The sequence below is a fragment of the Sciurus carolinensis genome, chromosome 14, assembly GCF_902686445.1.
Source record: "Sciurus carolinensis chromosome 14, mSciCar1.2, whole genome shotgun sequence".
Classification (NCBI taxonomy): domain Eukaryota; kingdom Metazoa; phylum Chordata; class Mammalia; order Rodentia; family Sciuridae; genus Sciurus; species Sciurus carolinensis.
The window spans coordinates 27,298,546-27,325,263 of record NC_062226.1 but is presented as its reverse complement, the minus strand read 5'-3'; the positions used below and the strand labels follow the sequence as shown (position 1 = coordinate 27,325,263).

The 26,718-nt window shown below is 36.0% G+C and overlaps 1 protein-coding gene across 3 annotated transcripts in view; it reads left to right on the top strand.

Moving 5' to 3' along the window:
* Fsd1l (fibronectin type III and SPRY domain containing 1 like) overlaps positions 1 to 26,718 on the top strand; it is a 95,712-nt gene that overhangs the window by 8,888 nt on the left and 60,106 nt on the right. For all 3 annotated transcript variants that reach the window (XM_047525235.1, XM_047525234.1, XM_047525233.1), the window contains exons 2-3: positions 5,739 to 5,834; positions 10,075 to 10,206. In XM_047525235.1, coding sequence (XP_047381191.1) covers positions 5,739 to 5,834; positions 10,075 to 10,206 — 228 coding nt within the window. The remainder of the gene's footprint in view (positions 1 to 5,738; positions 5,835 to 10,074; positions 10,207 to 26,718) is intronic.

Genomic DNA, 26,718 nt, shown 5'->3' with positions numbered 1-26,718 from the left:
GTTAAATTCTCAGCCCTCCTAGTGAATTTTCACTATTTTAGAATACTAAAATTGCATTTGCTCATCCTTCCCACCACAACAGATTAAAGAGAAAGTGGATTCAGAGCTTCTGGAGCTCTTGCTTAGCACTCTGCCCTCAGGGAACTTTCAAGATACTACCCCCCCTCCCTTTTTAACTTGTAAGCTTAGAAAAGCTTAAAAGGAAGCAGCACTTTATCTGCATTAACTACCAAGGTCATATTGGTTTCTGTCCCCTGTTGATCTGGGAGGTTGCTTCTTCAGTAGTTTATAAAGCATTTGGTAGCTTTGAAAATATATGTGACTGGACCTGGCATGGTGGTGCATGTCTGTAATCCCAGCAACTCCGGAGACTGAGGCAGGAGAATCCCAAGTTCTAGGCCAGCCTCAGCAATTTAGGGAGTCCTTAGCAACTGAGACTCCATCTCAATATAAAAAAAGAAAAAGGGCAAGAGATGTAGCTCAGTGGTAAAGCGCCCCTGGATTCAATCCCCAATACCAAAAAAGAAAAAAGAAAAAGAAAATATATGTGATCTTAAATACTAGGGTGCTAAAGTCCTCTACTTCTGGCTTATCTATTCTTACAATTTCTCAGTGGTATTTTATAGCCAAGACTTCGAACCTCTCCCCTCCTACATATCATAGTGCATGCCTTGAAAATAATCTAGACCTTTAGTCTTTGTAGCTTTGGTGGTAAGTTAAAGCTGATTTCCTCAATATGTGGGTCCTTTTTCTAGGTGTGTGTGATAGACCCTCCTGCTGTTATGGAACTTTGAGTTAAATTCAAAATGAACCAGAGTGTTCTTTCTTCAAAGAATGAGACCATGGTTTCAAAAATACCATGTTGGCCTTTAAAAACCTTTCCTTCCCAAGCATATTCTGGAAAATCATAGTACTTGAAGACCTTAGGCAATTCATATTTAAAAAAAATTCTCTAATGCTTTTAACTCACACATTGTGGAATTTTTTTCTAGAAGTATTATTATTAGTGCTTCTTCAGCCATTGCAAATTTAAGAGAGTCTTTTTAATCTATGGCAGTAGCAGAATTTTGAATGAATTAAAGGGGAAAGTAAAGGTAGGATTAACTGTAATCTAAAGATGTTAAATTTTGATGATATGGGACAGTATCATATAAAGTTGACATTATTCTGTAGGTTCTTTAAGTTTATATAACTTACATGTCAGCGGTCCTCAGTTACAATTTTGTTTTTATCATCTTCCAGCCTTGGCTTATGTATTTACACTCTGTAATTTTCCAGAAGATTTTCTCTAACCAAAAGTATTAAAGAGCAATATAAATTGTACAGGCAAGAGGAGTGTTTTTGTCCCTTGTGTTGTGGTGTTGAGAAGAATCTTAAAGGAAAGCACCCATTTAAGAATCTGGTATAACATAGGACATACATTAAGAAAAAAGTTCAGAAAACATTTAGGTTGTTTGTTTTTAAGAGCAAATTAATATTGATTGAGGATCTTTGCCCTATTACCATTCTAAGAATTATATGAATTGTTTTAATGGTATAATAAGTCTGTAAATCTGTATTGTCAAACTGTATTGTTCAGCTTCTAGCCACATGTAGTTTTGGAGCACTTGAAATGTGACTAATTTGATCTGAGAACTGCTATAAATTAAAAATACACATTGGGTTTTGAAGATGTAGTACCAATCTCTTAAAAGAAAGAAACTCATTGATAATAGTTAACTTTTTTTTGAGTTGAGGGTCTCACTGTATTGCTCAGGCTGGCTTTGAACTCCTGTACTCAAGTGATTCTGCTTCTGCCTCCCAAGTAGTTAGGATTTATAGGCATGCTCCACTGCACCCAGCTAGATAGTTAATTGTTAAATATTGATTACATGTAGAAATGATAATATTTTGAATCTCTTGGGTTAAGCATAATATTAAAATCAATTTCATTAGTTTCTCATTTACTTTTTTTGGTGGGGGAAGATACTGGGGATTGAACCTAGGAGCGCTTAACCTTGAGCCATATCCCCATTCCTTTATTTTTTCTTTTGAGATAGGGTCTCACTAAGTTGGTTAGGGCCTCACTAAGTTGCTAAGGCTGGTTTTGAACTTGTAATTCTCCTCCCTCAGCCTCTGTGTCACTGTGACGCACGCACCACCACATGCGGCTGTCTTTCACTTTTTGATGTAGCTACTGTTGGCTCATTTTGTATTTCTATTGAATACAAAGTTGTCCTCTAAGGAAGAGAGCATTGCCATTGGTAAAGGATGTGTTCTGACTTCTAACATCACTATTAGACTAGGGTCTGTTAAATTTCAGCAGATGGGTAATTCCTAATGGTATAGAAGAATTAGTTTGAAGACCTCATAATAATGAAGGAGCATTTAGAAATCTGACTATACCTAGTAAATAACAATTATAGTGATTCTTTAAAAAAACAAGCTTCTCCTTAAAAATCTTTAGAGCTCACAGCTTACTTAGCTGGGGCAGTGTGCTTCAGCTGTCTCCAGAGTATTTTACTGCAGAATTCTTCAAATACAAAATTTGCTCCTAAACTTAGACAAGATAAGTAAAAGTGGGAAGCTATAGTGTATTCAAGAAATTTTTTCCCCCTCTGAAGGAGATCTGCCTCTTACATTCCAAATTTTCACCTTTTTTGTATGTGTGTATATAAAATTTCCTTCAGTTTTTATTGAACTCACACATCATGATGATTGAAATTTTGTTATTGGTATGAATTCATTGGGACCTGGCCCCTCTTTTTCATAGAATATCGTGTCTTCCAGAAAATCTCTCTCCCCTGTTCTGGTACAGCTTTATCATCTTTACCCTGCCACCTGTTAGGTATGCCTAGCAAACCAGTTGAGCTCAAGCTGTGATGCTCTACTGTCAATTTCCCAGCAGTTTTCTATGTCATTGAAAAGTTAGCAAGCCAGATGTTTATAAAGAATATACAATTTATGACATGAGGATACCATATAATGGGGTGATTGACTGGATTTAGAGGCAGTATTCCAAAGCAACAGTTAAAAGCATGGACTTTGGAGTGGGTCTGAGCCTAATATTTTATCTGATCTGCAGTGTCACTGGGTAACTAGTCCAATCTCTGTTTTCTCATCTATACTGTATGAATGTAGCCCTGCTATGTTAGTCAGCTTTCCATTACTATAACAGATACTTCAGATAACTTATCAAGAAAAAAGTTTTATTTGGGTTCACAGTTTTAGAGGTTTCAGTCCATGGTTGGTTGGCCCATTTGCTTTTAACCCTGTGGTGAGGTAGCACATCATGGCAGAAAGTAAAACAGCTTACTTCCCAGCTGAGAAGCAAAAGTCAGAGAGGAAGAGACTGGGTTCCATTGTCCTTCTTGAGGGTGTGACCTCTTTGACCTAAAGACATTCCACTAGGCTCTACCTCTTAAAGGTTCTGCCACCTCTCAATAATGTCATCAGGGGAGCAAACCGTTTTACACATGGACCTTTTGGGAACAGTTAATATCCAAACTGTGGACCCTGTCATTGGGAGGAACAGAAGGGGAGGCAGGTACATTAACCAAAATTAACCAAATTGTATTAGTCAGCTTTGGGTCACTGACCAAAATACCTGTGTTTATTTTGGGTCCATGGTTTCAGAGGTTCTGTCCAGGGTTGGCCAAGTCCATTGCTCTGGACCTAAGGTGAGGTAGAACATCATGGTAGAAGGGCATAGTGGAGGACAGCAGCTCAGCATATGCTGCCAGGAAGCAGAGAAAAAGTAAATGGAACCAGGACAAGGCATGTATTCCCCAAGAACACACCCCCAGTGGTCTAAATTCCTTCAACCATACTCCCTGCCAACAGTTAATCACCTAGTATGGTAGCCCTTTCACATTATTAATCCAGAGCTGTAGAAATAGCTCATTTTGGAGAGTGCTCGCCTAGCATGCACAAGGACCGCAGTTCAAATCCCCAGCCGCCCAAAGGAGAAAACAAAGAAAAATCCACATTATTAATCCACCAAATGGGTTAACACAGTGATTATGTTACAGTTCTCATAATCTAACCATTTCACCTCTGAATATTCATACATTGTCTAATATGAACTTTTGGAGGGTGGGGTACAGCTCACATCCAAGCAGTAACACCAATCATATCACTTGAAGCCTATTTTAAAGGGTGTGAGGATTGTGCAGAACAGTCTGTACTGTTCCATTATGTTGCTCTTAAGTACATATAGAATCTATCTTGGATGAGTACTTGGAAGACTTCTCCAGTACATACTTTTACATTTTCAGTATCAGTATCACCAACAAGGACCTTCTAACTGTGCCTACCCTTCCCCAAAGTCCTGGCTTCACTCTGTCATTCTGTTTTTGTCTTTGGATTCAACTCTTGGGGCATTAATTCTGGGAAAACACTGACAGGATAAACAACTAACTCTTGGTGTCACTGGTCTTTTTCATAGCACATCTTCACTGTTACTATATTAAAATACCATAAACAGGAGAATGAGAAGGTATAGTGTAGATAAATGAGTACAACAGAGAGCCCTTAGAATGAGCACAGGGATGGTAACATCTCCTTAACTTTATGATTGTTTGACAATTAAATGAGACCTGTTTTAATTATTCATAATTTTTTGCTAATATACCATATAAACATTTATAAAACTTTTATTCCTTTTAGATTATTCCTGGGCTCTTTATATATTTACCTTTGATTGACATAATATTTTTATTTATTTTTATGCGGTGCTTAGGATTGAACCCAGTGCCTCACATGTACTAAGCAAGTGCTCTACCACTGAGCTACACCCTCAGCCCTGATTGACATATTTTGAGGAGAATCTTTGTCCCATACATTTTATGGACTGTATTAAAATAAACTTGTAGGTACTTCCAGAAAGAAGTCCTTTGCTTTTGGGAAAATTCTAAAGAAAAAGTACATATGATTTTTACTGAAAAATACAAGTACCTTGTTGGGTTTTGCTATTGCAGCCCATGAAGTTATTGAGCATCTGGACTTGTGCTGTCTACTCTGATGGCACTGGTATAAAACAGAAATTAACTAAAGTTAAGAAATAAATTTAGTTCCTCAGTTGTGCTAGCCACAGTTCAAGACTTCATTAGCTGTATGTGGCTAGTGACTACCACATTAGCACATATATAGAACATTTCTGCCATAGCAGAAAATTTTACTTAATAGCACTGAACTCAAGTTTAAGGAGGTTAAATAACCCACTACTAAATTTGCTTACCTTATTTTATGTGGTTCTATAGCATCTATAAATGTTGCTGTCAATATTATTCTGGATGCAAATTTACTACCTAGAATAATATTTCAAAAAATTTTTAAATTTTTATAAATAGGTGCAATTTTTTAAAATTTCAGTGTTTCCTTGCTTTTATTCTTCATTTCCTGATGCTGTATTAGAAGTTCTATTTGTTTTTGCAGCATTTAAGTTTTTGATTGTATTCCATTGCCATGGCCTTATAACCTCAAATAATAATATTGATAGGAAATAATACTGATCATTTCAGTCTGAATGGCTTTAGGGTGATTAAGGTATATACCTAGAGAGTTTAAAATAATACAGATATATCTCATTTTTTGTATTATAGGCCTTAGGAAAATTGCAACAATGAGAAGAAACTTTGCATTGCTTCTATTTATTATGTAATAGGCTATTACATAAAGTTTGTTTAGAAAGTGGTTGTTAGGAGATTTACAGTTCTTTTTCATTAAAAGATAATATTTTAATTGTTTTTTAATCCTAGGAAACTCTACGAAGGATCATTTCAACTCTGGCGAATAAAAATGATGAAATTCAGAACTTTATTGATACACTAAATCATACATTAAGAGGAGTTCAGGTACGAGTCTTTATTAAAAATTATATAAATGTCACAATGAATGATTATTGAGTCAAATCTTAAGTATAAATATACTTTATTTTTATAAATACAAATATACTTCTGCTAATGGAGCTGAGAGCAGGGATTTTTTTTGTTTGTTTGTTTGTGTATGGGTACCCGGGATTGAACTCAGGGGCACTTGACCACTGAGCCACATCTCCAGCCCTATGTTGTATTTTATTTAGAGACAGGGTCTCACTGGGCTGCTTAGTGCCTCGCTTTTGCTGAGGCTGGCCTTGAACTAGTTCTTTAGCTTCCCAAGCAGCTGGGATTATAGGTGTGCACCACTGCCTTTAGCGAGAGCAGGGTTTTAAATGGGAAACAAAGTAAAAATGCTTTCCTTGCCATTCCTGTTTCATCTGTGGAAAAATCAAATAGTAAGAGAGGAGAAAATCTTTGGAGTACTACTTGCTAGGGAATATTACAGTGCTCACTTTTATATTTTAGTATTTGATATTTTTCTTTTCTAATATACCTATTAGGAATAAATTGTATCTTTACAAAGTACCTTCAAGTAAAGCTGTTTTTTTTTTTTTTTAACAGTAAATAGCAGAAGGAAAATGTAGATGATAAGAGGTCTCACTTGAAGAAATAAGTAAAACACAAAAGTAAACGTTAAAGGGCTGGAGTTGTCGCTCAGTGGTAGAGCGCTTGCCTGGCATGTGTGAGGCCCTGGGTTTGATACTCAGCACCACATATAAATAAATAAAATAAAAAGATCTATTGATAACTAAAAATACATATATATATATATATATATATATATTTTTTTTTTTTTTTTTAAGTTGAAGTGCCCAGTTAGGAGGAAGAGGAATACCTAAGAAAGTGGTCCCAGGTTTGAGTAGATAATCCATGTGTTTTGTCATCAGATGTTGATTGTGGAAGGAAACTTAAGATAAACTGATTATTCTTAGAAACATGCAACCTACATCAGCATCAGGAAGAAGTAGAAAATCTGAACAGACCAATGAGTAAGGAGATCAGATTTAATCAATAATTAAAAAAATCTTCCATCAAAAAGAAAAAAAGCTCTGATCTTGGTGACTTCATTATTGAGTTCTATCAAATATTTAAAGAAAAATTAATAACAGTTCCCAAACTTCCAAAAAATTGAAGAGGAGAGAGTTACTTCTAAACTCATTTTATAAAACCATCATCACCCTGGTCTCAAAGCCAGACAAGTATATAACGAGAGGAGAAAACTATAGACCAACATCCTTGATTAATATAGATGCAAAAATCCTCAACAAAATATTAGCAAACTGAATTCAACAGCACACTGAAAAGATTATTCACTGTGGCTAAATGGGATTCATCCATAGGATACAAGGATGGTTCAATATATGTAAATCAACAAATATGATACACCTTATTAATAAAAATGAAAGACAGAAACCACATGATTAACTCAATAGATGCAGGAAAATAATTTGACAAAATTCAGGATCTTTTCATGATTCGAAATTCTGTATAAATTAAGTGTATAAAGAATATTTCAACACATTAAAGGTCACATATGACAAGTGCACAGCTAATCTAAACTCTGTGATAAAAAATTGAATTTTTCTTCCACCATCAGGAACAAAACAAGTATGCCTGCTCTCACCACTTATATTCAAAATAGTATTAGAAGTTCTAAGCAGAGCAGTTAGATAAGAAAAACGAAAAGACATCCAAATAGGGAAGGAAGAAGTAGAATTAAAAATATAAAATTATGTATAGCAAACTAAAAGCTGTACTGAAAAACTATTAAAACCAATCAATTGGGTAAAATTGTAGGATACAAAATCAACACAAAACTTGATAGTGTATGTATACTCTAACAACAGACTATCTGAAAAAGAAAATAAGGGAAAAAAATCTCATTGTAGTATCAGAAAAAGTAAGAGTAAATCTAAGGAAGTGAAAAATCTGTATACTAAAAATTACAAAGCTTTGGTGAAAGAATTTGAAAAAGGCATAAATAAATGGAATGATGTCTCAGGTTCACGGATTAGAAGAATTATTATTGTTATAATGTCTAGACTACTCAAAGCAATCTATAGATTCGGTATAACCCTTATCAAAATTCCAGTGTTATTTTTCACAGAAATAGAAAAACTTCTAAAATTGGTGTGAAACCATAGAGACTGAATAACTACAGTAATCTTGAGCAAAAAATTTCTGGAGGCTTTGAAATACTTCCTGGTTTCATAATACACTATAAAGCTGTTGTAATCAAAGCATCATGGTACTGACATTAAAATGCAGACACTTTTGGTGGCTCACACCTATAATCCCAGTGGCTCAGGAGGCTGGGGCAGCAGGATCGCAGTTTTGAAACCAGCCTCAGCAACTTAGTGAGGCTGTAAGTAATCTAGAGAGACGCTGTCTCAAAATAAAAAATAGAAAGGACTGGGATGTAGCTCAGTGGTTAAGCACCTTGAGTTTAATCCCTCTTAAAAAACCAGCCAACAAACAAAAAACCAGATACTTTGACCCATAGAATAGGATAGAAAGCCCAGAAATAAACCTATGCATTTATGGCCAGTTGAGGTGCTGAGAGCACACAGTGGGCGGAAAAGACTGTCTCTTTAATAATGAAAGTGTTGGGAGAACTGGATATCCACATTGAAAAGGATGAATTTGTACCCATTTCTCACACCATATACAAAAATCAACTCAAAATGAATTAAAGATATACACATAAGACTTGAAACTGTAAAACTACTAGAAGAAAACAGAGGGAAGAAGTTCCATGATTTCAACCTGCACGGTAATTTTTTGCATAGGACCTCAAAAGACAGACAATAGAAACAAAGAGCTACTGGGTCTGAAACTATTGATCAGTGAACAAAAGAATCATCAAATTTGACATCTGGAAAAAGATGTTTTAAGTTAGAGCTGGTGCAAATTTAGTCTTCTGATTTACAAATTACTAGAATTCTTTCTTAGCCCCAGGGGGGAAAAAAAGAAAGGAACAATTATGCTATAATAGGCCTGTCACTAGATGGGATATGGGTGGTGGTCGATAAAGAATGTACCAACTGGTGACTGAGAGGAAGAGAGTAGTCTAGCTCCTTTTTTACAAATAAATAAAGGCCCAGAATTTTAACTGGCTTTTATAAGGTTGCACTATTGCTAGTGGTTAATGAGGGATTTAAGTTTTCTGCCTTCTTCTATACCTTGTTTTTGCTACTGTAAATGAACTAGTAAAAATGGTTAACACTACTTTTGGTGAGACTCCAGTGAGATGGTGTCTGGATTTTGTAAACATTATAAGCAAAAGTTTGGATATATTTTATCACAATACATCTTAACCAGTGTCAGTTTGCTTCTCTTAATAGAATGATTTATCAAAGTTGAAAAATGCCTTAAGAGAATTTCTTCTCTCATAATTGTTGCAAGAGTGGATTTGCTACTTAGGGATTTCACAAATATTTTATTAAGGTATTTCTTGTTGAAATAGTGTCATCCTGCTTAATGAAGCAATAAGGAACTTTGGAAAGTCAAGAGATTTGGAATGCTTTATTGATGATGCAGCTGTAACTAGTGTGGCTTTGGAAAAGTCACTTATCTGTACTTTAGTTTGTAAAATGTAGGAGTTCAGTCATAAATTCTAGTCATTAGATTATTTCTTATATTCCTTCTAGTACAAAATTCAATGTTTGATAAATCTTGTAGGTTCTAGTAGAGAATTGCTTTATAGTCTTTTAAGTTCTATATATTTTACATAAATGCAGTGTTTAGATAACCTAAAGAATTTTAAAATTTACACAAAGTCAGCTCCATTCCTGTATTCCCAAACTGTTCTTCAGAGTTGCTGAATTAAAATCTCTGGAATGTTTTATTAAAATTCTTTTTTGGTCATACTGATAGACTTCAAAAGTTAAGAACCACTGGCCTTAGAGCCTGAAGGTCTAGGCAAAGTTGGGAACTTTTAAAACAACCTATTTCTTGTCCTGTAAAAGGTAAAGAGTGGGTTAGTACATAAAAGGTAATCTAACTCATAGCATAGCTAAAACACCACTCTCCTCATTGGCAGCCAACTTTTTGTATTTATCTCTTTTAAAAGCCTTATGTCAGATTTAGAATTTTGTTATTTTTACATTAGGCTAGTTTATAATAGAAATCTGTTCTCCCCTTTGTATGTACCTTTCAGTTGGTAAATGTTAGAAAACTCTTCAGTAATATCAGTTCTGTTTTTTTTTTTAAACAGGAAAATTCTTCTAACATACTTTCAGACTTAGATGAAGAATTTGATAGTTTGTACTCTATATTGGATGATGTAAAAGAAAATATGATTAGTAGTATCAAGCAGGAACAAGCTCGTAAATCACAAGAGTTACAGGTGAGACCATGCAGCTATTTAAGTATGATTATTCTATTTAATGCTTGATCTGTCAAAAGCAAAAATTAGTGAATTTGTGAGTAAAACTATACTTTTATTTAAGAATGGTTTTTACACTTTGGTCAAACTTTCTTTTTTAAATTATGGTTAAGAAATAACAAAATTTACTCCCAGCCAATTTTAAATGTAATCATAAACAGCTTAAGAACTCAAACTATGAGTCCCTTGAACAAAATCTCCTCATTTTCTCCTCCTGCCAGCTCCTGGCAATCATACTATTTCCTTTTCTATTATTTTGATTACTCTAGATATCTCACATGAGAATTGTCATTGACTGTCCTTTTGTGACACTGTTATTTTACTCAGTACAATGTCCCCAAGGGTCATCCTTCTTGTCGCATATACCAAGATTTCCTTGTATTTATGACTTAATATTTCATTTATGTACTACGTTTTCTTTTTTCCATTCATCTGTCCATGAACATTTGTGATATTTCTACCTCTTGATTATTGTGAATAATGCCTTGGTGAACATTGTTGTGTAAATATAAACCTAGGATGCTCCTTTAATTCTTTTGGATGTATACTCAGAAGTCAGATTGCTAATCATACGATAGTTCTCTTTTTAGTTTTCTGAGAAACCTTCATACTGTTTTTCCATAGTGGCTATACCATTTTGCCTTCTTAGGAGCAGAACACAAGCTTTCCTGTTTTTCTATATCCTTACCAATACTTATTTTCTGTTTTTTTTTTAATAGTAGATATTTTGTTATAGCTTTGATTTGCATTTGTCTAATGATTAGAGATGTTGAGCATCTTTTTGATTTGTTGGTCTTCTCCATTGTTTTCTTTAGAGAAATGTCTATTCAGGTTCTTTCCCCATCTTTTAATTGGGTAACTTTTATTGTTGTTGAGTAGTAAGAGTTCTTTTTTGTGGGGAGGGGCATCAGGAATTGAACCCAGGGTCACTTAACCACTGAACCACATCCCCAACCCTTTTTATTTTTTATTTTGTCTCACTAAGTTGGTCTCAGCAACTTGCAATCCTCCTACCTCAGCCTCCTGAGTCACCGGAATTACAGTGTATGCCACCATGCCTGCCTAAGTTGTAGGAGTTCTTTATATATTCTGGGTATATTTTAATTTAATTTTATTTATCTGGAGTGCCTCACTTATGCTAGGCAGGTGCTATAGTACTAAGCTACATCCCAGAACCCTATATTCTGGATATTAACCCCTGGTCAGAATTGCAGCTTACTGCAATTCAGTTATTTTTTTTTTTCCATTCTGTACATTACTTTTGTACTCTGTTGGTTGTTTCTTTTACTATGAAGAAGTTTTAAAGTTTGATGTAGTCCCATTTGTCTATTTTTGCTTTTGTTACAAATGCAATGCCACAATATATGGTGTGATGAAGCTTTCCTTGTGTTTTTTTCTAGAGGTTTTGTAGTTTTAGGGCTTATGTGTAAGTCTATCCATTTTTTGGTTAGTTTTTGTATAAGGATAAAGTTACGGTCAGTTTTCCTAACTCCATTAGTTGGAAGTTGTCCTGATTCCATTGTGTGATCCTAGCACCCTTGTCAACAATCATTTTTTCCATAGGGGTGAGAGTTTATGATTAGGCTATTCTGTGTCGTTGCTCTATTCTGTGTCTGTCTTTATGCCAACACCACCCAGTTATGATTATTGTAGCTTTGTTTTAATGTTTTGAAATCAGTGTTGAGGACTTCAACTTGGTGCTTTTTTTTTTTTATTGTAAACAAATGGGATACATGTTGTTTCTCTGTTTGTACATGGTGTAAAGGCATACCATTTGTGTAATCATAAATTTACATAGGGTAATGCTGTTTGATTCATTTTGTTATTTTTTCCCTTCCCCCCACCCCTCGCACCCCTCTTTTCCCTCTATACAGTCCTTCCTTCCTCCATTCTTGCCCCCCTCCCTAACCCTAACTCTAACCCTAACACTAACCCCTCCCACCCCCCATTATGTGTCATCATCCACTTATTAGCGATATCATTCTTCCTTTGGTTTTTTGAGATTGGCTTATCTCACTTAGCATGATATTCTCCAATTTCATCCATTTGCCTGCAAATGCCATAATTTTATCATTCTTTATGGCTGAGTAATATTCCATTGTATATATATACCACAGTTTCTTTATCCATTCATCAGTTGAAGGACATCTAGGTTGGTTCCACAATCTGGCTATTGTGAACTGAGCAGCTATGAACATTGATGTGGCTGTATCTCTGTAATATGCTGATTTTAAGTCCTTTGGGTATAGGCCAAGGAGTGGGATAGCTGGGTCAAATGGTGGTTCCATTCCAAGTTTTCTAAGAAGTCTCCACACTGCTTTCCAGAGTGGCTGCACTAATTTGCAGCCCCACCAGCAATGTATGAGTGTACCTTTCTCCCCACATCCTCACCAACACCTGTTGTTGCTTGTATTCTTGATAATCGCCATTCTAATTGGGGTGAGATGGAATCTTAGGGTGGTTTTGATTTGCATTTCTCTTATTACTAGAGATGTTGAACATTTTTCCATATGTTTGTTGATTGCTTGTAGATCTTCTTCTGTGAAGTGTCTGCTCATTTCCTTAGCCCATTTGTCGATTGGATTATTTGCATTCTTGGTGTAGAGTTTTTTGAGTTCTTTATAGATTTTGGAGATGAGTGCTCTATCTGAAGTATGATTGGCAAAGATTTTCTCCCACTCTGTAGGCTCTTTCTTTGCATTGCTGATAGTTTCCTTTGCTGAGAGAAAGCTTTTTAGTTTGAATCTATCTCAGTTATTGATTCTTGCTTTTATTTCTTGTGCTATGGGAGTCCTGTTGAGGAAGTCTGGTCCTAAGCCGACATGTTGAAGCTCTGGACCTACTTTTTCTTCTATAAGATGCAAGGTCTGTGATCTGATTCCGAGGTCCTTAATCCATTTTGAGTTTAGTTTCGTGCATGGTGAGAGATATGGGTTTAGTTTCATTCTGTTGCATATGGATTTCCAATTCTCCCAGCACCATTTGTTGAAGAGGCTATCTTTTCTCCATTGCATATTTTTGGCACCTTTGTCTAGTATGAGAAAATTGTATTTATTTGGGTTTGTGTCCATGTCCTCTATTCTGTACCATTGATCCACCTTTCTATTTTGGTACCAATACCATGCCGTTTTTGTTACTATTGCTTTGTAGTAGAGTTGAAGATCTGGTATTGCGATACCCCCTGCTTCACTCTTTCTGCCAAGGATTGCTTTAGCTATTCTGGGTTTTTTATTCTTCCAGATGAATTTCATAATTTCTTGCTCTATTTCTGTAAGGTACATCATTGGGATTTTAATTGGAATTGCATTGAATCTGTATAGCACTTTTGGTAGTATGGCCATTTTGACAATATTAATTCTTCCTATCCAAGAACATGGGAGATCTTTCCATCTTCTGAGGATTTCTTTAATTTCTTTCTTTAGTGTTCTGTAGTTCTCACTGTAGAGGTCTTTCACCTCTTTTGTGAGATTGATTCCCGAGTATTTTATTTTTTTCGATGCTATTGTGAATGGGGTTGTTTTCCTAACTTCTCTTTCTGAAGATTCATCACTTATGTATAAAAATGCCTTAGATTTATGTGCATTGATCTTATATCCCGCTACTTTACTGAATTCACTTATGAGTTCTAAAAGTTTTCTGGTGGAATTTCCTGGTTCCTCTAAGTATATAATCATATCATCAGCAAACAGGGTTAGTTTGAGTTTTTCTTTTCCTATTCGTATCCCTTTAATTTCTTTGGTCTGTCTAATTGCTCTGGCTAGAGTTTCAAGGACGATATTGAAAAGAAGTGGTGAAAGAGGGCATCCCTGCCTTGTTACAGTTTTTAGGGGGAATGCTTTCAGTTTTTCACCATTTAGAATGATATTAGCCATGGGCTTAGTGTAGATGGCCTTTACAATGTTAAGGTTTATTCCCACTATCCCTATTTTTTCTAGTGTTTTGAGCATGAAGGGGTGCTGTATTTTATCAAATGCTTTTTCTGCATCTATCGAAATAATCATGTGATTCTTGACTTTAAGGCTGTTGATATGGTGAATTACATTTATTGATTTCCTGATGTTGAACCAACCTTACATCCCTGGGATGAAACCCACTTGATCATGGTGCACTATCTTTTTAATATGTTTTTGTATGCGATTTGCTAAAATTTTGTTGAGAATTTTTGCGTTGATGTTCATTAAGGATATTGGTCTGAAATTTTCTTTCCTTGATGTGTCTCTGTCTGGTTTAGGTATCAGGGTGATATTGGCTTCATAGAATGAGTTTGGGAGGGTTCCCTCCTCTTCTATTTTATGGAATACTTTGAGAAGTATTGGAATGAGCTCTTCTTTAAAGGTTTTATGGAACTCGACTGAGAACCCATCTGGTCCTGGACTTTTCTTTGTTGGTAGGCTTTTGATGACTTCATCTATTTCATTACTTGAAATTGGTCTATTTAAATTGTGTATGTCCTCCTCGTTCAGTATAGGCAATTCATATGTCTCTAGAAACCTGTTGATGTCTTCGAGGTTTTCTGTTTTGTTGGTGTATAGATTTTCAAAATAGCTTCTAATTATGTTTTGTATTTCAATCGTGTCTGTTGTGATATTTCCTTGTTCATTCCGAATTTTAGTAATTTGGGTTTTCTCTCGTCTTCTCTTCGTTAGTGTGGCTAAAGGTTTATCAATTTTGTTTATTTTTTCGAAGAACCAACTATTTATTTTGTCAATTTTTTGTATTGTTTCTTTTGTTTCAATTTCATTGATTTCAGCTCTGAGTTTAACTATTTCCTGTCTTCTACTACTTTTGGTGTTGGTCTGTTCTTCTTTTTCTAGGGCTTTGAGCTGTAGTGTTAGGTTGTTTATTTTTTGAGTTTTACTTCTTTTATTAAATGCACTCCATGAAATAAATTTTCCTCTAAGTACTGCTTTCATAGTGTCCCAGAGATTTTGATATGATGTTTCTTTGTTCTCGTTTACCTCTAAGAATTTTTTAATTTCCTTCCTAATATCTTCTATTATCCATTCATCATATAATAGCATATTGTTTAATCTCCAGGTGTTGGCGTAGTTTCTGTTTTTTACTCTTTCATTTATTTCTAACTTCAATCCATTATGATCTGATAGAATACAAGGTAGTGTCTCTATCTTCTTGTATTTGCTCACGTTAGCTTTGTGGCATAATATATGGTCTATTTAGAGAAGGATCCATGTGCTGCTGAGAAGAAAGTGTATTCACTCTTGGTTGGATCGTATATTCTATAAATGTCTGTTAAGTCTAAATTATTGATTGTGTTATTGAGATCTATGGTTTCTTTGTTCAACTTTTGTTTGGAAGATCTGTCCAGTGGTGAGAGAGGCGTGTTAAAATCACCTAGTATTATTGTGTTATGGTCTATTTGGTTTCTAAAATTGAGAAGGATTTGTTTGACATACATGGAAGAGCCACTGTTTGGGGCATAGATGTTTATGATTGTTATATCTTGCTGATTTATGCTTCCCTTAAGCAGTATGAAATGTCCTTCTTTATCCCTTCTGACTAACTTTGGCTTGAAGTCCACATTATCTGAAATGAGGATGGATACTCCAGCTTTTTTGCTGAGTCCATGTACATGGTATGTTTTTCCCCATCCTTTCACCTTTAGTCTATGGGTATCTCTTTCTATGAGGTGAGTGTCTTGCAGGCAACATATTGTTGGATCTTTCTTTTTAATCCAATCTGCCAGTCTATGTCTTTTGATTGATGAATTCAGGCCATTAACATTCAAGGTTATTATTGAGATATGATTTGTATTCCCGGTCATTTGGTTCATTTTTAAAATTTTATTTATTTATTTATTTTTTTGACACAACTTGGTTCCTCCTTTATTTGACAGTTCCTTTAGGATAATTCCTCCCTTTGCTGATTTGCTTCTTTGTGTTTTATCTCTTCCTCATGGAATATCTTGCTGAGAATGTTCTGTAATGCTGGCTTTCTTTTTGTAAATTCTTTTAGCTTTTGTTTATCATGGAATGATTTTATTTCATCATCAAATTTGAACATAAGTTTTGCTGGGTATAAGATTCTTGGTTGGCATCCATTTTCTTTCAGAGCTTGAAAAATGTTGTTCTAGGCCCTTCTAGCTTTTAGGGTCTGGATTGAAAAATCTGCTGATATCCATATTGGTTTCCCCCTGAATGTAATTTGGTTCTTTTCTCTCACAACCTTTAAAATTCTGTCTTTATTTTGTATGTTTGGCATTTTCATTATAATGTGCCTTGGTGTGGGTCTGTTGTAATTTTGTGTATTTGGAGTCCTATAAGCCTCTTGAACTTGATTTTCCATTTCATTCTTCAGATTTGGGAAATTTTCTGATATTATTTCATTGAATAGATTGTTCATTCCTTTGGTTTGTTTCTCTAAGCCTTCCTCAATCCCAATTATTCTCAAATTTGGCCTTTTTATGATATCCCATAGTTCTTGGAGATTCTGTTCATGATTTCTTACCATCTTCTCTGTTCAACTTTGTTTTCAAGGTTAAATATTTTGTCTTCAATATCTGAGGTTCTGTCTTCCAGGTGTTCTGTCCTATTGGTTGTGCTTTCTATGGAGTTCTTAATTTGTTTTATTGTTTCCTTCATTTCAAGGATTTCTGTTTGGTTTTTTTCAATATCTCTAACTCTTTATTGAAATGATCTTTTGCTTCCTGTATTTGCTGTTTTAACTGTCGATTGGTGCTATCATTCAATGTCTGCATTTGCTCTTTCATCTCATCATTCAATGCCTGCATTTGCTCTTTCATCTCATCGTTTGCTTCCCTGATCATTTTAATTATGTACATTCTGAACTCCCTTTCTGTCATTTCTTCTGCCATGCTGTCATTGGATTTTATTGATGTAACATCTAGATTTGTTTGGGGCATTTTCTTCCCTTGTTTTCTCATATTGTTCAGGAATCAGTGGGTCCTTAAAATATTGCAGATTTCCTTTATTGACTTATAATGTCTCTGAAGATTGCTAGTATATCTCCTCTTATCCTTCAGTAGCCTGCAGTCTTGGAGGAAGTTGATAATGCGGTGCTCCACAAGGAAGCTGCCTCTCTAGGGATGGTGACCCTCAGGTGGGGTATATTCCCTGATAGTGGGCAGAGGTGCCTCCACTTGTTGACCAAATGTCATCCAAAGGGGAACTAGGCTGCAGGGTGAGGCAAGGCCTGTTTGTGCCTTTGTCTCTGGTTTTACTGTCCTTGTGGGAAAACCTCACCCAGCAGGGAAGACTCACCCAGTGGGGAGGTCTTGCTGGTCAGTTCCCCTCCTAGAGGTTCCCCTCAATCTACAACTACCGCCTGTGCTGGGCTGTCTTCCTCTGCAACGTTCCCAGGGGCCCGGACCTACCTCCTGGGCCTGGGAGCCTCACCCTTCGCAGACGAGTCTCCTTAGGCTACCTCTCCTCAGACAATCTGCCCGCAGTCCTGGAAACTTCGCTCCACCCCTAAGTGTGTCTCAGTGTGGCTCTTCCAGCAAGAAGCCGCCTAGGTCCTGGGACCCTGCTCTGCACCTAATCGCCTGGCTGTGCGGCCCCTCCTCTGAGCCGCCACCTGGAGCCCCGTACAATAGCTCCGAGACCCAGAGACCCACCACACACCTCCTCCTCCGGACTGCTGCCCGGTTTCCGACGCAGTCACTAGGAGTTCAAGCAACTCACTTCACCTCTCCTCCTCCCGCCAACCGCCCGTAGCCCTAGGTAGTCACTCTGAGTCCAAGTGACCCACCCTGTTCCTCCTCCTCCTCGGGGTAGCCCCCTGGGTGTTCAGGAGTGGTGGCTCCGAGACCAAGTGACCCACCGCGCTCCTCCTCCAGGCAGGCCACCGGTGTTCAGGAGCGGTCGCTTTGAGTCCAAACATCTCACCACTCGCCTCCTCCTCTGTCAACTGCCTGTGGCTCTGATGCAGTCACTCCTAGACCAAGCGACCCGCCGCACTCCTCCTCCTCTTCCTCCGGGCAGCCCCCCCGGTGTTCGGAAGCGGTCGTTCTGAGTCCAAACAGCTCACCACGCAGCTCCTCCTCTGGCAGCCGCCCAGAGCCCCAGTGGTTGCTCCAAGTCCAAGCACTGTGCTGAGCCGCCTCCTCTATGATGATCCCAGTTGTCCGTGTTTACCGCTCCAGTGGGGGGAGGGGCATCTTGCTGAGCAACTCTACTTCACAAAGTTCCCTGCGTTCCGGGGCTACTGCCCCATCCGGGTCGCCTCCCCAACGGGAGAGACTCACCCAGCGGCTTTGAGTTGGTCCCAAGTCTCTCACTATCTCCTCTTTTGAATCCTGCCTCCTGGAGCAACATGAAATGCAGTCCTCTAGTCCACCATCTTGAAACCTCCAACTTGGTGCTTTTTTGATATTATTTTGGTAACCGAGATCCCTTGAGATTCCATTATCAACTTAAATATTTTTTCTATTTCTGCCAAAAATGTCATTGAGATTTTGATTGAGATTGCATAAATTAGTAGATTGTTTTGGGAAGTATGGATGTTAACAATATTAAGTCTTCCAGTCTGTGAACACAGGATGTCTTTGCATTTATTTGTATTGTCTTTAATTTCTTTCAGCAGCACTTTGTACTTTTCATTGTCGAGGTCTTTTGCCTTCTTGTTAAATTTACACCAAAGTATTTTATTTCCTGCTCTTTTAAGTGGGATTGTTTTCTTAATTTCTTCCTTGAATTATTCATTATTGGTATATAAAAATTCAGTTAATTTTTGTGTGTTGATTTTGGTTATAGATATTTTTGAAAATCTAAAAGGTATGGAACAATACAAATATTCCTTTTCTTTCTTAAACACTCATCATACACCCACATAATTTCCAAGGGTCAAAGGAATGTTCATACTTCCCAGGTTGAGGTTTTTGTTTATATTGGAAGTGGGGGTTATATTTCTTAAATCATTCTAAGATAATTAATCATTAACTTTCCATAAATTCAGTGAATAAGTAGTTCATTCATTAAAAAAACAACACTGGAGAAGGTAGGAAAACTTAGCTTCCCCTGAAAATCTAACCTACAACTCATCCTGTGTTTTTTTCATTCTTCTCTTGAATCTAGATCCTTCCTCGAGGCACCAGTTTGAAATGGACTTTAAGCATCCCGTTACTTAATCTCCAACTTTCCCGCTCCCTTCTCATACTTTTTCTCTGTAGAGCAGCTCTAATTGTCTTCATTTACTACCAGCCAACATTTCTGTATCTTTAGCCCATACCAGATGTTAAATCAGCCACCAAAGTGGCCATGAGTCATGCCTTTTACTCTTCCACTTAGGTTCAAAAATCTCATGTATTGAATATATATTTGCATTTTTACTTATCCCCGTTAACTATCCTGGGGTGAGTGATTTTACAGTGTTATTGATAATATGTTCTTTTGACTTAACTCTAAACTCCAAATACCTGCTTGATATGTTTGGGGATCATGTTTCTTCTTAAATGTATGTTTTCTGGCATTGTTAGTAGAGGACCTGGAAGCATCCATTAGACACATTTTTAAAAACTCGAAATTTGCTAGGTAAAATTAAACAATTGTCAACATCCATCTTGAAACAGAAACTTTGCCATTTAGGTTTGAAAAACACTTCCTACTTGTTTCATGTTCTCCATGTATCTTACAATATTGCTAACTTTTAATTATTAGCAGTTGACTGACTAGCTCCTTTTAGGTCCTTTTCTCTGATCTCCCTTTACTCAGAATTAAAATATATTGGATAACACAGCTCTTAAAATAATTGCTTTCATCCTGTTATTCTATCCTACTCTGTTGGATTTTCAAAAATTTGGTCATCAACTTCATGTATTCCTGTGCTTGCTCTAAAGACAATTTTAGCATTATAGTAATTTAAACAACCTTGAAAATGTCTACATTTTAATGTTTAAAATTCATATTTAAGAACCTAGTTTAGAATGTCCCTCATTAGCAGATTTATAGAGTAAGTCAGTGATGATATTTGATTTTCATTATCTAGCTTTCACTCATTCTTTCAGTTAAATTTGAGTAATTCAGTAGAAAACTGCTCTTCTGGATTTCTGGTAGTAAGCAGAACAGCTCCTGCCTTCATGGAATTCACACTCTTAATGGAAAGTAATGTGGAAGAAGGCAAAAGAAAGGAATATCAAATCTTTTTTATCAAAGAGATTAGAATTTATAAGGGTAAGCAAAATTACCTATAAGATAAATACCTGATTTAAGAATATTGCTAATGTACACTATATGGCTTTACACAGTGCAGGAGGGGTCAGGCAGGGAATTAAGAAGCAGTGGCTTAGAAGTTGGTTGTTTCGAAGAATGTTGAGGGAAGAATGTTTAACTTAGTAAAGGGAAAAGATGGGAGGTAGTTCATTTTTTGATATAATAAAAAATCAGGAGTAGTCAGAGCCTAACTAACTTGAAGCAAAGTCAAAGTCCTTAGCCCATTTATTGATTTAACATGTGGGTTTTGATTTTTAGGTCTGTTGTTCTTTCTTAATTCAAGATGTATGAGATTTTCATAATTAGATAATCTGTACCCTTTATGGATTTTTAGTTTAAATGTGATATTTCTTTCATGTCAGAACTTCCATTTATTTTATTGCTTTTTTTTTATAACTTATTTCTGATAATCTTTTTAAAAATTTTAATTTGTTGTACACAAATGGGGTACAGCTTTCATTCTCTGGTTGTACAAGAAGTAGAGTCACACCGTTTGTGTAATCATACATGAACACAGGGTAATGATGTTTGTCTCATTCTATTATCATTCCTTCCCAACACCCCTCCCCAACCCTCAATCCATCCATCCTTCATTCTCCCCCACCTATTATGTATCATCAGCCACTTATCAGAGAAATCATTTGGCCTTTGGTTTTTTGGACTTGGCTTATTTCACTTAGCATGATATTCTCTAACTCTATCCATTTACCTGCAAATGCCATAATTTTATTCTTTATGGCTGAATAATATTCCAGCGATGTATGGGTGTACCTTTTTCCCCACACCCTTGCCAACACCTGTTGTTGCTTGTATTCTTCATAATAGACATTCTAATTAAGGTAAGATGAAATCTTAGTATAGTTTTGATTTGCATTTCTCTTATTACTAGATATGTTGAACATTTTTCATATATCTGTTGATTGCTTGTAGATCTTGTTCTGTGAAGTGTCTGTTCATTTCCTTAGCCCATTTATTGATTGGGTTGTTTGTATTCTTGGTGTAAAGTTTTTTGAGTTCTTTATAAATTCTGGAGATTAGTGCTCTATCTGAAGTGCATGTGGCAAAGATTTTCTCCCACTCTGTAGACAAACATACAATGGAGAAAAGATAGCCTCTTCAACAAATGGTGCTGGGAAAACTGGAAATCCATATGCAGCAAAATGAAACTAAATCCCTATCTCACCCTGCACAAAACTCAACTCAAAAGGACCTAGGAATTAGATCAGAGACCCTGCACCAAATAGAAGAAAAAGTAGGTCCAAATCTTCATCATGTCAGCTTAGACCAGACTTCTTTAACATGACTTCCAAAGTACAAGAAATAAAAGCAGGAATCAATAAATGGAATAGATTCAATCTGATAATCTTTTTCAGAACTAGATATATGTGTATGCCTGTAAAATCTACAGTACTTTTAGAACAGACCGTGTTTATTGGTCTTATAAGCTATTGAATTTATATTTTTTTAGTTGTTGACTAAATTGCAAGGAGTAAATAATTGGATCTTGTAAATTTATCTAAACTGTTATTGTCCTACAGTGTCAGGTGTACTGTATGCACTTTGGGTTTTGTGAATCTTAATTACCGTAGTAAGCATAATGTTTTTTGCAATTTACATTTTTTAATGGAAGTCTTCCACTAAAACTGTATTTGGACTCTTTAAATGGAATGACTTTGCTCTGATTTTTGATCAAGTATCCTATAAAATTTGTCATTAGCTTTCTTTTTTCTGGTACTGTGCTTGAATCCAAGGGGTTCTCTACCTCTGAATTACACCCCCAGACATTTTTAAAATTTTAATTTGAGAAAGTGTCTTAGTAAGTTGTCCAGGCTGACTTGGAACTTGTGATCTTCTTGCCTTCAGCTTCCCAGCTATCTGGAATTACAGGCATGTGCCACAGTGCCCAGCCATCATTAGCTCTTGATTATCAATGAGGAATTTAAAATGTTGCAGAACATGGAAGAAATGGAGCTTATATCCTATTTGAAATGGTTCTAGCAAGGATATTAATATGTGTTCTCTTATTGTATCACCATTTCAACTACTTTTTCCAGTGAATACATTGATTTTTTTCTTCTTTACCTTACACATTATTTTCCTGTGTAATTTTAATATTTGTCTCTCCTCAATACCACAAAAATTTTACAATTTTTTATAGGAATAGATATCTAAGAGAGATCAACAAATATTAGGATATCACAGGTATTTGTAAAATAAAGTTAAGAGTTGTTATAACACAAACTGAACATAACTGCACATTTGTGAACTTTTTTTATGTTATGAGTGAAAGGAAAAGCTATGGTAATATCAGTCTAATGGAAATTCTACCATAAAATTTTCTTGGGATAGTTTAAAAACCAACTATAGAGGGGACTTACACTTGGCAACTACTGCCATTTCTTTCTTTAGTTGGAGATTAAAGAGAATCTCTGTTTTCCCTTTAGGTTCACAAAGTTACTCCTAATTCCTCTGAATAACTGGTAAATGAGTGCTCTTTGAATTTTATCCCCCCACCCCCACCCTGTTCTCCTTCCTCTACTCTGCTAGACTTCATTTGCTCTTCTATTAGTTCATATCTGATTGGTTCTTCTTACTTACATAGAAAGGTGAAATTCCCTGTGGAATACTTATATATGCACATATTATGATTTTTAAAGAATTCATTCTGCCTTATCTTCCCTTTCCCATAAATAACACAATCAATAAGTGGGCAAAGGAACTGAACAAACACTTCACAGAAGAAGAAATACGAATGGTAAAAAAAATATGAAAAAATGTTCAACATCTCTAGCAATTAGAGAAATGCAAATTAAAACTACACTGAGATTCCATCTCACTCCAGTCAGAATGGCAATTACAAAGAGTACAAGTAACCATAAGTGTTGGCAAGGATGTGGGTAGAATGGTTTCTTATACATTGTTGGTGGCACTACAGATTGGTACAGTCACTATGGAAAGCAGTATGGAGATTCCTAAGAAAACTTAGAATGTAACCACCATTTGACCCTGTTATCTCACTACCCAAACGACGTAAAAACAGCATAGTACAGTGATGCAGCCACATCCATGTTTATAGCAGCTCAACTCGCTATAGCCAAACTATGGAAACAAACTAGGTGTCCTTTAGTGGATGAATGGATAAAGAAATGGAATATTACTTAGCCATAAAAAAACAATGAAATTATTATGGCATTTGCAGGAAAGTAGATGGAACTGGAGAATATCATGCTAAATAAGCCAATTCCAAAAAATGAAAGGCCAAATGTTCTCTCTGATTTGTGGATGCTAACCCAAACAAGGGAGGTTGAGGAATAATAGAAATCCATTGGATTAGACAAAGGGAAATGAAGGGAAGGGAGGAGGAGGGGGATAGAAAAAACAGAATTAATTGGTCATAACTTTCCCAGCCTTGTATTTGTATATGTGACCGGGGTAACTCCACATCACGTACAACCACAAGAATGGGATCCTAAGTAGAATAACTTACACTCTGTATATGTATATTTGCCAAAATGCACTCTACTGTCATGTAAAACTGAAAAGAATAAAGAATTCATTCCACATTGCCTCCCCTTTCCCTCCCTCCACTCTGCCTGTCAGTCACACTATTGATCTTACCTCTATCTTTATGATATCCTATTCGTCCCTCCTCCTCTCCTTTATTTTATTCTTGCTTCCACATATGAGGGAAAACATTTGACCTTTGAGTTTCCGAGTCTGGCTTATTTCATTTAGCTTGATGTTTTCCATTTTCATCCATTTACCAGCAAATGCCATAATTGCATTCTTCTTTATGACTAAGTATAGAACAACATAATATACTATACCATAGTTTCTTAACCTGTTTATTTCTTGATGGGTATCTGGGTTGATTCCATAATTTAGCTATTGTGAATTGTACTAGTATGAACATTGAGGAGGCAATATCTCTGTGGAATGCTGATTGTAGGACTTTTGGGAAAATACCGAGTGGGATAGCTGGGTCATATGGTGGTTTATTCTAGTTTTTTGAGAAATCTCCGTACTACTTTCCAGAGTGGTTGTACTAGTATGCAGTCCCACCTCAAATGTACAAGTGTACCTTTTTCCCCATATCCTTGGCAGGATTTATTACTGTTTGTATTCTTGATCACTTGCCGGGGTCCAGCCCTAGCAGGAGTCCATGGGTTCCACACCGGTAAACGGGGCGCGGGGAGACAGCGTCGGCGATGGATGGAGAATGAAAGACACAGACTCTAGTTCTGGTGCAATCAATCCCACCTTATTCTGGGGAGGGCTGGGTTTATATACAGTTTTCTTCAGGCTATAATGGCAGTCTTGTGGTTAATATTAAAGAAGTTTTCAAAGCACAGGCAGAAATTGTTTTTAACAAGGAACAGAAAATTATGAGAAAACAGTAACCTTACAGATTATCCTTACCTATTCACAATTGTTTTAAAAATATCAAACTATTATTATCTAAACTCTATGTGACCTAAAACTATTCTTAATATTCTCGTGGTTAAAACAATAGACAAGTAATCTCATGTGACTATCTCTACTAGGTCCATCTGGTTAATATCTGAATTGCTGAGTTAAGGGGTACAGGAGGGCAGCGGTCTCAATTGTAATTGTGTACCAACGTTTATTATAGGGGTGACATATTCTTTGTAGGAAGGAAGGAATGTTATGAAACCTTATTCTCTTACCTCACCATCACACATGAACAAAACCATCGTTAAAATTTAACCAGCCTGTTGGAGACAAAGGCAGATCTACAACTATTTTCTCCAGAGGCTTTCAGGGACTCATAGCACGGTTGCAAAATTATTTTTAATTTTGTTAATGGTAAAGACCCATTGTTTTTCAGATTGTAGGTAATATTTTCTAGAATTTTTGTTGTATTCCCTTCATCCCCTTAAGCAATCCGTTCAGACTGAAATGAGTAATATATTATCAGAAAAACACAGCAGAGAAAACACCATGCTTTGGAGCAAAACATCCAGCAATTCCTTTTAGGATGAGCCTTTGCAATCATCCTCCAGAGGATCTTTGTCAAGCACTGGATGGAATTCCAGATGCCCCCGCAGCTCCCCCTTTTTTATTTTGTAAAGTGAAGAGGCCTTCTTGAATTTTTACTCTCTTGACTAGTCTGAGGATTACTTGGAGGACGACTGGAAGACAAAGAATTAAAATTAAAATACATACTCCAATCAAGCCATATTTGTAATATTGTATTTAGGAATGTACTATTAAATATAGTTGTTTTTATATTATTAAACATTTGGGAGGCCAAATTATCTGTTGGAACAACCGAGAGATGAGCCTGACTCAACATTCTTATTTGTAGTTGTAAAGCATTGATATCTGGTGCTATATTAATATTATTCCAAACTCCTCTAAGGTGAGCTTTAACTTGTTCCCAATTAGTATTATTATCAACCATTAAAGGAGTAATACAAATCCATTTATAATTAGCATGACATCTAGTGGTCATTCTAGTTTGAATATTTTGAATCTCATTTCCCATAAAGAGAATAGCTTCTTCAAGGGCATTAATTCTAGTTTCTAATTTTTTATCAATTTGTTCTTGTGCCGCTAAAGCCACAGAGACATTATGAGATAAATCATTTACATGTGAAGCGGTATGAATTTCCTGTACAAGCGCTGTGGTCGAGAGAGCTAAGGAAGTGATTATACTGATTAAAGCTGTTATTCCTAAAATCAAAGCTGCAACAAATCTTTTTGGTCTTAAAAGTTCATTAACTGTTTTTAAAATTTCAACACCTGGATCATCATACCAAGATTCTGTAAGATTGACTGGCAATATAACATAATTAGGCTGATGTACAATTAAAAACACCTTTAAATCTTTAGACATGGTTAAATTAATACAATTAGTAAGAACACAATCATGACAATAAATGTTATAAGCTTCCTTATTTTTAGTGATATTGAAATTATTTATGGTAGACATAAGAATAGCATGAGGAGCATTTATACAAGCACGTACTGCAAAGTCATTAGGTTTACTTAACTTAGGTCTTTGTAGTAATACTACATTAGTAGCTGCTAATAGTTTATACAAGTCAGGAAAGTAAGAGAATTTACCATTTATAAGGTCACTCCGATAGATGGGTGTTACCCATCCAGGAGTAAACCATCTATGAATAGGCTCATTGGTATGAAAAGGGTTAAAATTAAAATGTACTGTTTTATTTCGTCTTATCTTTAACCAAAGTTTATAATCAAAATCAGGAGAAGACACAGAATAATCTGTAATATTAGTAGCAGAGCCTTGTGGCTT